We start from the raw sequence: 15495 nt of genomic DNA, 5'->3' as shown, positions 1-15495 counted from the left end.
GGAAAAAACCCATAATAACCATTAGGTACTTTTTTGATTAAAAGTTCAAAAAGTTTTATTCATGGTTTAATGATCAACTCACTGTGACTTTAATTACATACTCTGATTTTTCATTTTTCCATGTGTAATTTTGTGAGACCCAGATGATAACAGTAAAATACCCACCTGCCCAGTCAGTTGATCAACCAATGCATATGACTGGTAGGTACTCACCTGAATTCAACCACGATCCTCTTCTTGGGGAGGCCAGAAAAAAGTTCACTTTTTAATCCATATTTTGAGCCATCTTCAATCACCTGTTGCAGTACTGTCTGTAAAGTAAAAGGTATGGGATTTAATGATACAGAAAAATTGCAATTTTCTTAATTTGTTACTGGGAACTAATTCTTGCTAATTTTCTCATTCTAATTTATGGAGCTGAGAATTTTACAGCATTGTTAGCAGCACTGCCTTCTTTGATCGCTAATGCTAATCAGAGCAGTCATGACACAAGTTAACATCTACGGGGCTCATGTCTATTCATCCTTACAGCAGCCAATGATGGAGATATTTTACAGATGAAGAAACTTAAGTTTAGAGAGGTAACTGCCAGAAGTCCATAGCAAATAGCAACAATAATTAATACTAGAAGCAGCATCTAATATTTATTGAATGCAGATTTCAAGCCAGGCACTGTACTAAACATTTTATATGTATTATATATATTACTCCTCACAACTACCCTGAAATGAGTATTATTTTTACAAGTGAGGAGACAGAAGCTCAGACTGGTTAAGTAACTTTCCGAAGGTCACATTGCAAAAACTTTGCTCACTCCACAGCCTAAGTGTTAACTCGGCATGGTGCTGCTACTTCTGTGATACTGATGATCTCAGTAATGGTAGAAAACAAATTAAAAAAATATATAATTGAAGTGCGTCTTGGCTACATAAGAAATGAGGCAATACCACAGAAACTGTCAAAACATATTCCAGGTTAACTTTTAGTTATTAACCACAGAATTACTATATAGGTTACAAAATTCATACTTTATTTTTTGCTAAGGTTGATGATGCATTTATTCATTATTTATTTTTTACTGTAGGATTTTGAAATGACTGATAGATTTTTATTTACTCTTATACTGATTTTGTTCCACAAACAGGATTTTACGTCCTAAAAATGTAGTTTCTGACATGAAGAATTCTATCGTTAGAGCTCTTAAGACAGTCACTAAATCGAAAAGGCAGAAAGGGAGTAGGAGGCAATAAAGCAACACTTTTAAGAAGCCTCTATTGAGTGCCAGGTTCAAGTCTAGAAGCTTCTATGTTATCTTTAAGCCTTACAATCTTAAAATGGGCAACATTTCCCATTTAACTGATGCAAGAACTAGGTTCAGATACAGAGAAAATCCTTCAGTGACACTGTGCATTAAGCCATATAGAGAAGATTATATAGACATTAAATACAGTATTGTCTATTGTACACGAGGGACTCATTCAATGTTTGTTACTCCAAGAACATGGATCACAAGAAGACTGCAAGTAGGGCAGTAAATGTTATAGGTAATTCACACTTGGATCATTCAGAGGTTAAGGCTTCTCCATCCTTTTCACCCTCTATTGCTTTTTATGTAAGGGATGGCAGACTCCAAAAAAGGTAGTAGCAGTTAGTTAGAATTCTCTTTTAACAAATGTCTCTTGAATAATTGATTTCTCTGGCATAAACAAACTAACAAAAAAAACTTTAAGACTATCTTACGTGCTTCACTTCCAAAGCACTCAGTGACAATTGAACCCACCTGCTAACTTGTTTCTTTACTACTTCACTGAAGGTGCTCTCAAAATCAGTATTTTAAATGTCAACCCAGCTGAATACTTAAGTTGTGTTTATTAATCAATTCATTTTTTGTAAAATTAAAAAAATTAAACAAATTAAGATAGGGCTAAAGTCTGCTCTAATCCTCATCCCTTTCTGCCTTCCCCAGGGGTAACCACTTTTAAGCATCATTTTGGTGGATGACGACTCCCTCTTCCTTGAAACTACCCTTCCTTCCTTGGTTGCAGTGACATCATTCTACTGACTTTTGCTTTCCTTTGTAGATCCCTCTTTCAATGCCCACCCCGATTCCCTCGCTGCACTCTTTCCTCACTTCTCGCTCCTTATTTACACTTCTTCTAGGTGTAAAGTCCTAAGACTTCACCACTTACCTACCAGAATCTTGTGCTATAGACTGATGTACAGAACTCAGGATCGAGCATCTCCCTCAGACACTTCAAATAGAACATACTCCTCTTCCTTTTACATTTTTCATTTCCACAAACTTCACTCTGAACCCTCCAGCTAACCAAGTCAGAGACCTGGGAGTCCCTAAGATCTGCCTTTTTCCCTCAACCTCCAGAATCAATCATCTGTTAATCACCAAGCTCTGCATGTGCTGTCTCCTACATATCACTCTAGTTTTCTCCTCTGGTTTAGACCCTCATTATCTGTCAGCTACACTGCTACAAAAACTAAAACAGAAAAGTAACACCTATTTTACATAATATACGTATTCAATCAGGTCTATGGGCTTTCCTAGTGGCTCAGTGATAGAGAATCCAACTGCCAATATGGGAGACACAGGTTCGATCTTTGGGTTGGAAAGAGCCCCTGGAAAAGGAAATGGCAATCTACTCCAGTACTCTTGCCTGGGAATCCCATGGACAGAGGAGCCTGGTGGCTAAAGGCCATGGGGTCACAAAAGAGTCAGACATGATTTACTTTCTGTTTAAAGGTTTCAATGACTTCTTACCACTTAAGTGATTTTACCAGTTTCTGGTTTGATTTTTACATGCATATCATTTTTACTTTTTTAATTTTGAGGAAATTGATTTGTTGAAAACACACTGTAATACTGATAAAAATCACAAGTTAGAAGTGTTTTATAACAACAGATAATATATAATGATTAAAATGAAATAAATTTCATTAGCATAATACCAAAAAATCATAACAGGGGCCACCTTTGGTACACATAACTCACCATGGAAATGATGACAGAGGAAAAAGCTGAAACTATTATGCACTATTATGAAACTATTATTCCCACTGTGTAATTTCACATCCTTCCCCACACCATCCAATGTACAAATCATACTCAATCACCTTCTGACTTCCAAACAATGCCATATTCTTATTTGTACCCTGGCCCAACTGTCCCCTCTTCCTGGAATGCCTCCCCTCGTATCTCCCAAGTATATTCTTTATTTTCATCCTAATTCAAGGTTACCTTTTGCTTCCTCAAGACAGATTTACTTTGAGGGAGTAAAGGAAAAAAAGAAAAGATTTATGTGCTTCTTTCTTTCCACTGGGGTTGCATCTTATACATGCCTTCATTATATGATTCATCCCAGTGTCTAGCCATTACACATTACCTTGTGATTTTTTTATGCTTTTCTTTCCTTGAGGCCAGGACACATGCCATTTGTCTCTATATTTCAGTAATATAGTCCCTGGCAAATAATAAGCAAGGAGTTTATTGAATTAGTGGGCACAAAGAAGAATGTCAGACAGCTAGTAAAGTTACCTGATATTACAAAAGAGAAATAAGTTAGGGGCCATCTATTCACCAATATTTATGTTTAAAGGTAAGAAATACTTGGTAATGTAAATGCAGGTACATAAAGAACTTATCAGAAATTAAATCTTTCAAAAGTTTCACTTTTTGGAATGCTTTAGCCAATTAATGACTATTCCAACTGGCTGGTACTTTCTGTTTACCTCCCACCATTCCATTTTCTGTGGATGAATTTTGCCATTTTATTGAATTCTTTATTGGTTGGTATTTCTCTACAACTTTCAACAGAACTTCTAATGAAGCTACCACTGCTTGATTAACAGGTCAGTTCCTTAGTCAGTAGCTGAAACATGGTTAATCATTCATTCTTTTCATGTGTTCAACTGACACTACACATGACTTGAATGTAACCACTGCCTACTGACATAAACTCAATTAGTGAAATAATGAGCAAAGTTAGAGCCACTGAAATCAGTCTTTTTTTTTTTCTTTTCCTTAAGTTTTGGAAGAGCATGCATAGTTGAAGTTGGCAAATAAAACTGCATGTATGTGAAATAAAAAATAAGGTTATTCATTGTGTATTTCTAAGGCACACCAAAAAAACAAACAAACAAACAAAAAAACCCAAATAGGATTTTGTTTGCTTTTTCCCTATGTGGTTAAACTCGTTTTCTGTTTTTCCTCCCTGTAAACCGAATTAACTATTAATTGAAGCTATAGTTCCTTCTGAAAGTCATCTGTGAAAAGTCAAAGTGAAAGTTGCTCAGTTGTGTCTGACTCTCTGTGACCCTATGGGCTATATAGTCCATGGAATTCTCCAGGCCAGAATACTGGAGTGGGTAGCCTTCCCCTTCTCCAGGAGATCTTCCCAACCCAGGGATCAAACCCAGGTGTCCCGCACTGCAGGCAGATTCTTTTACCAGATGAGCCACAAGGGAAGCTCAAGAATACTGGAGTAGGTAGCCTATCGCTTCTCTAGCAGATCTTCCCAACTCAGGAATTAAACCGGGATCTCCTGCATTGCAGGCAGATTCTTTACCAATTGAGCTATCAGGGAAGCCCAAGGAACAAGTTTGGTACCAAAGTGATCATTCTTCATAGTGATAAGTTCTTCTAGCACTGAAAAATGTATTATCTAGCCCCAGAGATTTGGCAGTTTGCACTACTTTTAATTTCACATTTTAGCCTCCTACCTTTGAGGATGATTTATATGAGGACAGTATAAACTGCTATTAGTGATCTAAACCTAAGCTAACATTTAATCATCCCGATTCTGCCAGTATTAATAACTCAATTGCAATGCATGAACAGATACATTTTATGCAAGGCTAAATTTGTACACGTGTAAGCAATGACAAACTCATAATTCTCTGCTTGATGATTAAGTTTTGGACATAGATCATCGGCTACATGTTAATCTTGATAACTTCAAAGTGGAAAAAAAAGTTTTATAATGGTCCTGAGAGGGTTGAATTTTCTTTTCAATGTGATCTGGAAACTTGAGACTCACAAGTGAATATTGTTTAAGGCCCAAAAAAAATGGAGCCAAGTGTAGAAGAAATTAGGCTTTGAGCAGATAAGAATTATTAAATCATAACTTATAACACAGGTAAAATGCTTAATATTCCTTTCCCAAACTATGAGTACTGCTCTAGGATGTATCTTTACTGTGACACTGAGCAGGGCTTCTGTAAGCAATCTGCTTGCCCTTTAATGAAAATCACATTATCCAGAGCCTCAAAGTTGTTACAATGAAGGGAGGGTTTCCATGTGAGGAAGAGCAGCTGAACCCCAAAGCTCTCACTTTTCCCCCCACACTGTCAACTGAGAAGGATTTGTGAATATTTTTAATAAGTGAGCTAGTGGGCATCCTTATACCACAGAAAAACCTCAATTAATTGTAATAAAGCATGAAAACTCACAACCATTGAAATTTTAAATTATTAACAAAATATATGCCTTGCCTCGAAATATAAACCACATCTCCTTCAGCTAAGCTGGCTATAAAGGCAAACATCTACCATAGCACATTTTCCCATCTCAGGGAAAACAAAAAATGTAAAATATTGGCATCTATCAAGGGGCCTAAAATTTGGAAGGCACACTGGTAAGCTGCCTTTCTCCTTCTACAAACACTGAAAAAGCAACTGGGAAGAATTATTTATTTCAAAATGGGACATTAGATTCACTGGTTTGCCAAGTTGACATGAAATGTTATCAAGAGCCCAACAAGATAAAGACACTTTTTGACAAGCTCAAAACAAATTTCCTTCTTGTCCCTGTGACAGATTTTGGTTTAACAAGTTTAATCTTGAAATAACAGTGGAAAAAAAGATAAAAGAAAAAAGTTCAAAGATCTAAAGACAAGCATGAAACACTTTTTCAGAAGAATTACAGGACTGATGGGTAAATATCTGTAAACTATATAACCTTGGTAAGAAACTGTATTAGAAGTTTTGGTTTTATCTTTATTTGCAATTAAAGACCATAGTATATACAAAGTCTGACCTACCCAACAATCGTGTTGTTGTTTTTTTTTTTTTTTTTAATAATAGACCAAACAATGCATGATGATAAATTTTAAAGTTTGACTGAGATAAAACTCAAAGGGTCTCACACCACTGCTTATCTAGGATTACCTGTCCTCCACACTCACTCAACGGAGACCCAATTCCTCTATGAGGTTTCCCCAACTCCTTCAGGTCATTCTATTTCACTATCTCTGATCTTTCTTATGCTTACTGTACCAATCACTTTAAGAAAATTCATATTGTTTTATTAAAAGAAAAAGAGTCTTATGGTTTTTCTCGTATACATCTTATGCTTCCAATAGATTATAGGCTACTAAAGAGTGGCAACCAGCTACTGCTTTCAAAGTATTCAATGTACTACTTTGTACTTTGTACAATGTACTTTCAATGTACTGCTTTCCTGTATTCAATATGGAGTCCAATGATTCATTTAATAATAGTTATCTCGCACTTACTGCATGCCTGGTGCTGTGCTAGGAACCGTGTATGTGAGAAAAACAGATGCTATAAGCCCTAATGGAAATTAAAGTTTAAAGGGCAAAAGGCATTCATCAAATAAGAAAAATGTAAAATAGCAACTACAGTTAAGTTTTGCCAAGGAGGCATATACAGTGTTAAGAGAGTGTATGAATGAAGGGGTCAGAAAGGCACTGCTAGGGAAAAACCAAGATGTGCAGGATAAGCAGACTGAACTTGGGGTGATTTCCACGCAGTGGGATCAGAATGTGTAAAAGTTCTGAGGCAAGAGGAGGCAGGATAAGTTTAAGAACCGGAGGGAAAACACTGTAGCTGAAGCGGAGGGAAAACACTGTAGCTGAAGCGGAGGGAACGAGAGAAGGTGCAACAGCTGCACCATAACCCGTTCTTACCTTTGTTAACAGTTCTCTGTTGATTTTGAAATTTACAGTCCCTTGACCAGTGCTGATTTCACTCACCACTGTGTCACATTTTAGCTGAAAAGATATAAAGTAAAACAGGTATGTTATAAAATAGGCCTAATGAGTTTTGCAGTTCTAATCCTATGGGACTGGCTTCCAAGGACAGCAGATGTGTCCTTTCTCACAGTCATGTGTCTGGACTTGGGCTTAGCTGGTCTCTCCAGCTCTGTCATTATATTTGTGTTCACATGTTTTCTTCTTTCCCGGCTGGAATGCTACTCTACTCAGAGACTCTCTCTTCCTCTTTCCCATTCTCTCACTTCAAATTCTCTAATGTGGAAAAAAGGGAGCCATCACTTGACCCCCACCTCACGTACTGTAACATGCAATGAACTCTTTATTTTACCCACCTTTCATAAGAGTGTTAGAACATGATACCCTGTTAGGGCCTCTGCTAAAACAACTTACACCCCCATAAAATATGTAAAAAATTTAAATATTTGGTCTTTAATGAACACGCTTTACATTTTTAACCAACCAGATGTTCAAAGCAGCTGGGAGACTTAAAGAGATACCTGTTGTTACTGAGGAGCCACCAGCTTTCATTTTTGAGAACTCACAGGAGGAGGAAATAAATATTGTAGTTAGGAGAATTTTATTCCTGGTATGCTTCCTGATAAAAATCTGGGTTGAGAGACCATGGGTTCAACCCCTAGTTGGGGAACTAAGGTCCTGCGTGCAGTGTGGCAAAAAAAGAAAAAAAACCTGGGGTGATTTCTGTGGTCAAATAAACATTGACTTAGCTACCAGAGCCTCTTTATTATACTCATTCTTTATATATTTTTTTCTGTGAAACTGACTTTCATTGTTTGGACTCTTCAGAGTGCCCATGCCTTCCTCAGTGTCACATGTAGTAATCCTATTTAAAACAAAAACAAAACAACTTTGTCCCAGATCTTCCTCTTTCTTTCTGAAGGTATTAGACACTCACAGTTTAGATGTGGTCATTCTCCACAGTCCTGTCAACTCCTCTCTCAGATACTGAGCCCATCGGAGATATTAGAAATGAAAGAGGATTACTCAAGTATCTAACCACTTCTCTGAAATCATGGTTCTATTTACATCTAATCATTTCTTCACATATTTTAATGTTCATCTTCTCAGAAACTCATTTTTTAAAACTGCAGCCCACTGTTCTAATTTATTAAACTTGTTCTCCTGAATTCAGAAGTCCATCCAGCTTCAATGTGTAAATTTAATTAACACTCAGTCTTCCTATAAGTAATCAAAAAACTGAATACTGTCAGCTCAACAGGAGTGTTTCATAACTAATTTCAAAAACCATCCTAACCTTATAATATGCAGCTAAAATAAATTTAAATTACACTTTCCAAGGTGTCTTGAACAAAAATACTATTAAATCCATTATTATGGCTGACATAGCCTGCAGAATATTTTTTTATTTAACATGTTTATTATAATGTCAAAAGAGATAATAGTGCTAAAGTACCTTCTCTGCCAGTCTCATGGCTTGAATTTGAATATCTGGTCTTGAATGGTCATTGTTGTTTTCCAATAGAGAATCCACAGAAAGCTGGAAGTCAGCTACCTCTCTAAAGACAGACGTGAAACAGGAAAAGACTGTTACCTTAAAAATGTTACCAGAGGGAAAACAAAAAAAGACTAATCACTTTGGGTTCTCTACACTGACATAATCTTATCAGAAGAAAGCAAAGCAATTAGAAGTATCATCACTATGTCCTGATTGAGTACTTTATCTTATAAAATTCTTCCTCTTCCATCACCCAGCTGTAGCCTTATGGTATCTCTGTAAGAGACACACAGCAACCACCTTATTTGACAAATGTGAAAAATGACGTCTGGCAAGTTCATTGTCTCCCCTAAAAGTCTACTGCAACTACTAAACAGAGTCAGAAAAAAGCTCAAGTCTCTTGACCTCTTCTACAAATCTTCCTCCACTATTTCAAATACTTCCTTCTTTCAAGCCTCTTCATTGACCTTCAGATGACCAAAGCAATATTTTTAAAAACTGGTGAAATCTGAATTTTAACATGCTGCTGCTGCTAAGTCGCTTCAGTCGTGTCCGACTCTGTGAGACCCCATAGACGGCAGCCCACCAGGCTCCCCTGTCCCTGGGATTCTCCAGGCAAAAACACTGGAGTGGGTTGCCATTTCCTCCTCCAATGCATGAAAGTGAAAAGTGAAAGTGAAGTTGCTCAGTCGTGTCCAACTTTTTGCGACCCCAGGGACTGCAGCCCACCAGGCTCCTCCATCCATGGGATTTTCCAGGCAAGAGTACTAGAGCGGGGTGCCACTGTATTATTCTTAACACTCAGTAGTTCTTTAAAGAGACAGACACCGCCATTCTTTTCATTGGGTTGGTGATGAAACAATGCAAAAACAAAGAAACCAAGAAAGAAACTAGGCAAGCGAGTAGTGAAAACAATCATTTCCTTCAAAGAGCAGTTATCTCTAAGGAAGGATGGTATACAGGTGGCTTCAACAGTAACCAATGTTTGATTTGTAGAAAACAAAATTTGGAAAAAATTAAGACCTAACATGTTAGAAAGTGAGCATGAGTGTTCATTACATTATTCTCTATAAATTTTCTATAGTTTGAAATTGTTCAAGGTATAAAAATAATATACAAACTTCCAATTAATTACTGACACTGAATGTTTAATAACAAAGTAGAGAATGAGACTCTCTGGGCAGAATAGGTGGGCTGAACCACTGTCTGTCTAGCCCATTTCTAGCCCCCTCACCTGCTCTTGGACTTCCCTGGTGGCTCAGCTGGTAAAGAGTCCGCTTGCAATGTGGGAGACCTGGGTTCAATCCCTGGGTTGGGAAGATCCCCTGGAGAAGGGAATGGCTACCCACTCCAGTATTCTGGCCTGGAGAATTCCATGGACTGTGTAGTCCATGAGGTCGCAAAGAGTTGGACACGACTGAGCGACTTTCACTTCACTTCAACACAAAACACAGGAGCACAAATAACTTCCTTATCATTCTTGAAATCCAGGCATATGTCTAAAAAATTGTGTAACTTCTGATCACATTAAGGAATCTAGTCAATAATAACCACTAAGAATTTTCCTGAGCCTTGAGCAGTGACCAAGGTGGCAGAATAAAAAGACCCTGAGCTAACCTCCTTCTGCATGCACATGAAAACTGCAACTATTTAACAGAGCAACTATCCACTGAAGTCACTGGATGACTAGGCGGCTCAGACAGTGAAGAATCCCCCTGCAATCCAGGAGATCCAAGTACCATCTCTAGGTTGGGAAGATCCCCTGGAGAAGGAAATGGCTACCCACTCCAGAATTCATGCTGGGAGAATTCCACGGACAGAGGAGCGTGGTGGGCTACAGTCCATGGGGTCACAAAAGAGTGGGACACAACTGAGTGACTAAGTATAGCAGCACAACTTGGGACAGAGACACTGACAGCAGTCAATTTAGGGAGCTCATTCATGAGGATACTGGTGCTAGTAAATACCATTTTGAAATTCTCCTTCAAGCTTATTAGTGCTGGGTTCCAGCTTCAGGTACTAGCCAGTCTCATTAGTTTGGGGGTATTCCAGGCCAGGTACATGGCCCCACCCAACAATGGGCTGACAATAGCCAAGGGATCCCCAGGCTGCCACAAGTGGTCATAGGGACCCTCCTTCCTCACTGGGGTGGGCATCAGCCCTGGGATTCCTGGACCCTGCAGCAAAAGATATGGCTCAGCCCACTAGGACACAGCCTTACTCAACATAAGGCTGACACCACCTCCAGGATATCCCGGGCACCTCAGCCAGCTGGGTCAGGACATGGCCACACTCACCAGTGGGCGATCACCAGCCTTGGGTCACTTTGACCCTGCCCTCCAGGAGGCCATCACCAGCCCCAGGACTATTTAAGGCCGTGGCCCTGTTCATGAGCAGGCTAACACTGGCTCTGGGACTGTGGGCCCTGCAGCTAGCCACCCTAGGACTTAGCTCCCTAACAGAGAGGCAGCACTAGTCTCAGGATCCCTGGGGCCCTGTAGCCAGTTGTCTTATGACCCAGCCCTACCCATCTGCTGGCCTGTACCAGGCCCTGGGGTCCCCTGGTCACACAGCCAGCCACCTCAGGACCCAGCCCTGCTGATCAGCTTATCATCATCAATAATGGGACACATCAGGCCAAGTACATCTCTGGGCAGGGACACAGCCCCACCCAGCTGAAGGTCAGGCATCTCAAGACCTCCAGAGTCCCAAGCTTCCCTGGGACTTGGTCCTGCCCACCAGAGGGCCCAGGACCAACCCCCACCCCGGCTCCCCTCCCCCCCGCCCCCCATTGCTGGCACTACTCCTGGACCCTCAGGGTTACATTAGACCCAGTACCACCTACCAGTGGGCTGACAGACTGGGACCACTAGGGGGGCCTTGTAGCTACAGACTCCAGGACCTGGCTCTGCCACCAATAGGCCAACACTAGCCCTTGGACCTTCTGGGGCTCTGTAGTCAATTGACTTCAACCAACCATGGATCATGAAGTACCGCAGTTCATGCTAGCTGAAAAAAAAATCCACATATAGCTGCACCCATGCAATTCAAACCCACACTGTTCAAGGGTCAACTATATAATTCAGAGAATTAGACTACCTGAACAAATAGATTCATATCACATTAAATAAACCACATTAACAAAAATAATATTTCTTAATTTTCCTGGCATGTTATAGCACTTTAGAATCAAATTAGAAATACAGAACAGTTAGGCTTTGTTTCAGTACTCTAAAGGATAACTGGGGTTATGAAGACAAAGCAGTAGCAATTCCTTTAAACAAATTCAATATGCAGAATTTTCAACTGGTAGATTAGAGAAATTGAGGTCCTCCTTATTATTTATTTTCTATGAAACAAAATCTTAGTTTTTCAGACTGCTAAAGTGGAACTGCACAAAGGAACTCAAAGCAGGTATAGAAAATCTTATTCAAAAGAGGGGCCAAGACAACAGGCATGTGAAAAGATGCCCAGCATCACTAATTACTAGGAAAACGCAAATAAAAATGAGGTATCACCTCACATCAGAATAGGTACTGTCAAAAAAGTGAGAAATAACAAGTGCTGACAAGAATGTGGAGAAAAAGGAATACTCATACACTGCTGGTGGGAATGTAGATTGGTGCAGCCACTACGGAGATTCCTCAAAAAGACTAGAGCTACCATATGATCCAGCAACTTCTGGGTATTTATCCAAAGAATATGAAAACACTAATTTGAAAAGATATAAGCACCCATATAGAGAAGGCAATGGCACCCCACTCCGGTACTCTTGCCTGGAAAATCCCATGCACGGAGGAGCCTGGTAGGCTGCAGTCTATGGGGTCACTAAGAGTCGGACACGACTGAGCAACTTCACTTTCACTTTTCACTTTCATGCATTGGAGAAGGAAATGGCAACCCACTCCAGTGTTCTTGCCTGGAGAATCCCAGGGACGGCGGGGCCTGGTGGGCTGCCGTCTATGGGGTCACACAGACTCGGACACGACTGAAGCGACTTAGCAGCAGCAAGCACCCATATATTTATTGTAGCATTATTTATAACAGTCAAGGTATAAAACAAACTAGTGCCCATAAATGAATTGATATAGAAGATGTACGCACACACACACACACACGAACAATGGAACACTCCTCAGTCATAGAAAAAGACGAGATCTTGCCATTTGGGACAATGTGGATGGACCTTGAGGATATTACACTCAATGAAGTAAGTCCGACCAAGAAAGAAAAATACCGTATGATTCTGCTCACATGTGGAGTATAAAGAACAAAAAATAAGTGAACAAATCAAATCAAACATACAGATACAGAGTTCTAGTTACTAGAGGGGAAGGGGTGGTGGGGAGAAGTAAACGGGTAAAGGGGATCAGCTGTATAATGACAGATGGAACACTAAATTTTTGGTGGTGACAAAGCATGCTATACTGTATACAGAATATTGTCCATGTGAAATATATATAATGTTACCTCATTTAAAAAAAAACAACAAGAAACAAAAGATGGGTCAAGACAGTTCAGCTTACTAAAGGTCTTTGAAACACAAAATAAAAACAGGCATTTCCATTATTATGCAAAATGCCCTTTACAGATTCATAAAGTAGGTAACTGTTCGCAACACTGAATCAGTTTACATACAAAGCCCATCTTTTGGTCAGTGGTCTCCTCTATTCTTGGAACTCAAAACAGATGAAGTTGTAATAGGCTATTTTAAAAATGCTCTTTTACAAGATCATATGTAGCCTTTCTCTTTCTTTTCCACTTATCCATTTGTCCTATTCTGGGAAAAAACATTCATTCTACTTTGTCTTAAAATCCTAACAAAGTTAAGGGGACAAAATATTTAAGGACATGATGGTATAGTAATAATGGTATCATTATATCGTAACAGTATAATGATAATTTAAACTTAAAGCATTACGCCTACTACGTAGCTAATTTCTTGTCATTATTAATTAACTGAGAGAGTATTGTATTCAAGTATTGAAATTTTCTAGTCAACTGGGAGCCTGGTGGGCTGCTGTCTATGGGGTCGCACAGAGTTGGACAGGACTAAAGCTACCTAGCAGCAGCAGCAGCAGTCACCTGGTAAACAAGTATCAATGAGAATGATCAAACTCATCAAACAGCTCTCTCTGAATCCAAGTAGCAACTATATAGAGTATATGTAGCCCTAACCAGTAGTTCTCTATCACTGCTGCTGCTGCTGCTAAGTCACTTCAGTCGTGTCCGACTCTGTGTGACCCCATAGACAGCAGCCCACCAGGCTCCCCCGTCCCTGGGATTCTCTAGGCAAGAACACTGGAGTGGGTTGCCATTTCCTTCTCCAATGCATGAAAGTGAAAAGTGAAAGTGAAGTCGCTCAGTCGTGTCCGACTCTTAGCGACCCCATGGATTGCAGCCTTCCAGGCTCCTCCGTCCATGGGATTTTCCAGGCAAGAGTACTGGAGTGGGATGCCATTGCCTTCTCTATCACTGGGGGGGTCCTCAAATGGAAACAAACAAAAAAACTGAAACCAAACAAAACCACTAAAAATCTAGCAGTCAACATGGCACAATAGTATTCAGGCATTAGATAGGTGTTTAATCTCTAAGATCTCTTCAAAAACTCTGATTTTCTAACTAGAATCATAGTTCTTTTATTTGCTGTTACAGAATTAACTCAAACCTTATTCCAAATTTCTCAAAGACTGCCATACAGTTATCACACATCAAAACTACATGAGAATATTAATATAATCTGCCATGTCAGAGTATTAAAGCATAGAATTTTATTATTTAAAGCCATAGGAATAACACATTAAATCATGTATTAAGGATAATTTCTTTTGTAAACTGGAGAGTAACTGCATTTTTTGGTTAACTGACAAAATCAATCACATTCTAGATCATTATAAATATATTATACTCAACTCTTTTCTGGAAATCGGAACTGCAGATATTGACTTGATCAAGTTTTCTGGTGGAAGATCCAACACTCTGGAAAGCTAGAAATCAAACAAAAAGAATAAAACAGTGCAAGATTGTTAATATATTTGTTCCAGATTAACAGAATGCTACTCAACAATTAAAAAAAATGCTGAACCACAACACAAATGAGCTTCAAATGTACTTTGTTTTGTGACAAGTGCCAGAATCAAAAGACTGTATAATGCACGATTCAACTTATTAGACATTCTGGAAAGCCCAAAACTCTAAGATTAAAGATTAGATCAGTGGTTGCCAGGAGTTGAGGACAAGAAGAGGGTTTGACCATATATTGGCAAATAGAACTGTTTACTAAAAAGGATCAATTTCTATTTGTAAATTTAAAAAACTTTTCTTCAAAGAGGAGGGATAAACCACTGAGGACCAAAGATAATTTGCTTTTTATTCATTCATAAAGTCTTTTTGTGCTAGACACTGTTTTAGGAGTTGTGAATACAGCAGTGACTAAAAGACAAAAATCTCACACTACTTAAACAAGCAAACAAATAAATAATGGGGGGGGTGGGCGGGAGGAACCTGACCCACAGGCTCTACCAAGTTTACTCCCTTGCATTTTTGAAAAGCTCACTGACTGACCCTCATCAGAAACTCAAAGTTTGTTGGAGGAGACATTCTTACTTATTGAATGATTCTCACATGATAGAGATTTCTTACACGCCTAGTTTTTCTCCCAAATAATTCCATGGATCACTATTGTAGACTTCATGAGTGATGAAAATGGAGTTCAGAGAATTTACGTAATTTGCTTAAGCAGAAAAACAGAGATGTGAACACAAGCTATCTTATAAGCAGAACCTACATTTAATCTCTATGTCACATCTATATCCTTTCAAAGAGAAATGTATGAAAACAAAACAGTGAAACAGCAATACAGTCATATGAATTTAAAACTGTCTTCACCTTTCTCCCCTAATTCCTCAATCTTTATGCAACCTCTGCAATGGTCAAGTCATAGCTGGTGAGAGAAGGGAAAGGGAACAACGGGGTGAATAAAAAAAGAACTTGGAA

At 39.1% G+C, this 15495-nt stretch overlaps 1 protein-coding gene across 9 annotated transcripts in view; it reads right to left on the bottom strand.

The window, feature by feature from the left end:
• The window catches only part of RARS2 (arginyl-tRNA synthetase 2, mitochondrial), a 73324-nt gene that overhangs the window by 40363 nt on the left and 17466 nt on the right, over window positions 1–15495 (bottom strand). For 6 of the 9 annotated variants that reach the window (XM_070796108.1, XM_070796105.1, XM_070796107.1 and 3 more), the window contains 4 exons: window positions 14413–14486; window positions 8458–8560; window positions 6939–7022; window positions 214–311 (listed from right to left, as the gene is read on the bottom strand). In XM_070796108.1, coding sequence (XP_070652209.1) covers window positions 214–311; window positions 6939–7022; window positions 8458–8475 — 200 coding nt within the window. In that variant the 5' untranslated portion in view covers window positions 8476–8560; window positions 14413–14486. Of the gene's footprint in view, window positions 1–213; window positions 312–6938; window positions 7023–8457; window positions 8561–11344; window positions 11509–14412; window positions 14487–15495 lie in introns of all 9 variants that reach the window. The other 3 variants (XM_070796110.1, XM_070796111.1, XM_070796112.1) reach the window with 1 other exon arrangement.

The sequence above is a fragment of the Bos indicus genome, chromosome 9, assembly GCF_029378745.1.
Source record: "Bos indicus isolate NIAB-ARS_2022 breed Sahiwal x Tharparkar chromosome 9, NIAB-ARS_B.indTharparkar_mat_pri_1.0, whole genome shotgun sequence".
NCBI classification, from domain to species: Eukaryota; Metazoa; Chordata; class Mammalia; order Artiodactyla; family Bovidae; genus Bos; species Bos indicus.
This window is presented reverse-complemented; position numbering and strand designations above follow the sequence as displayed.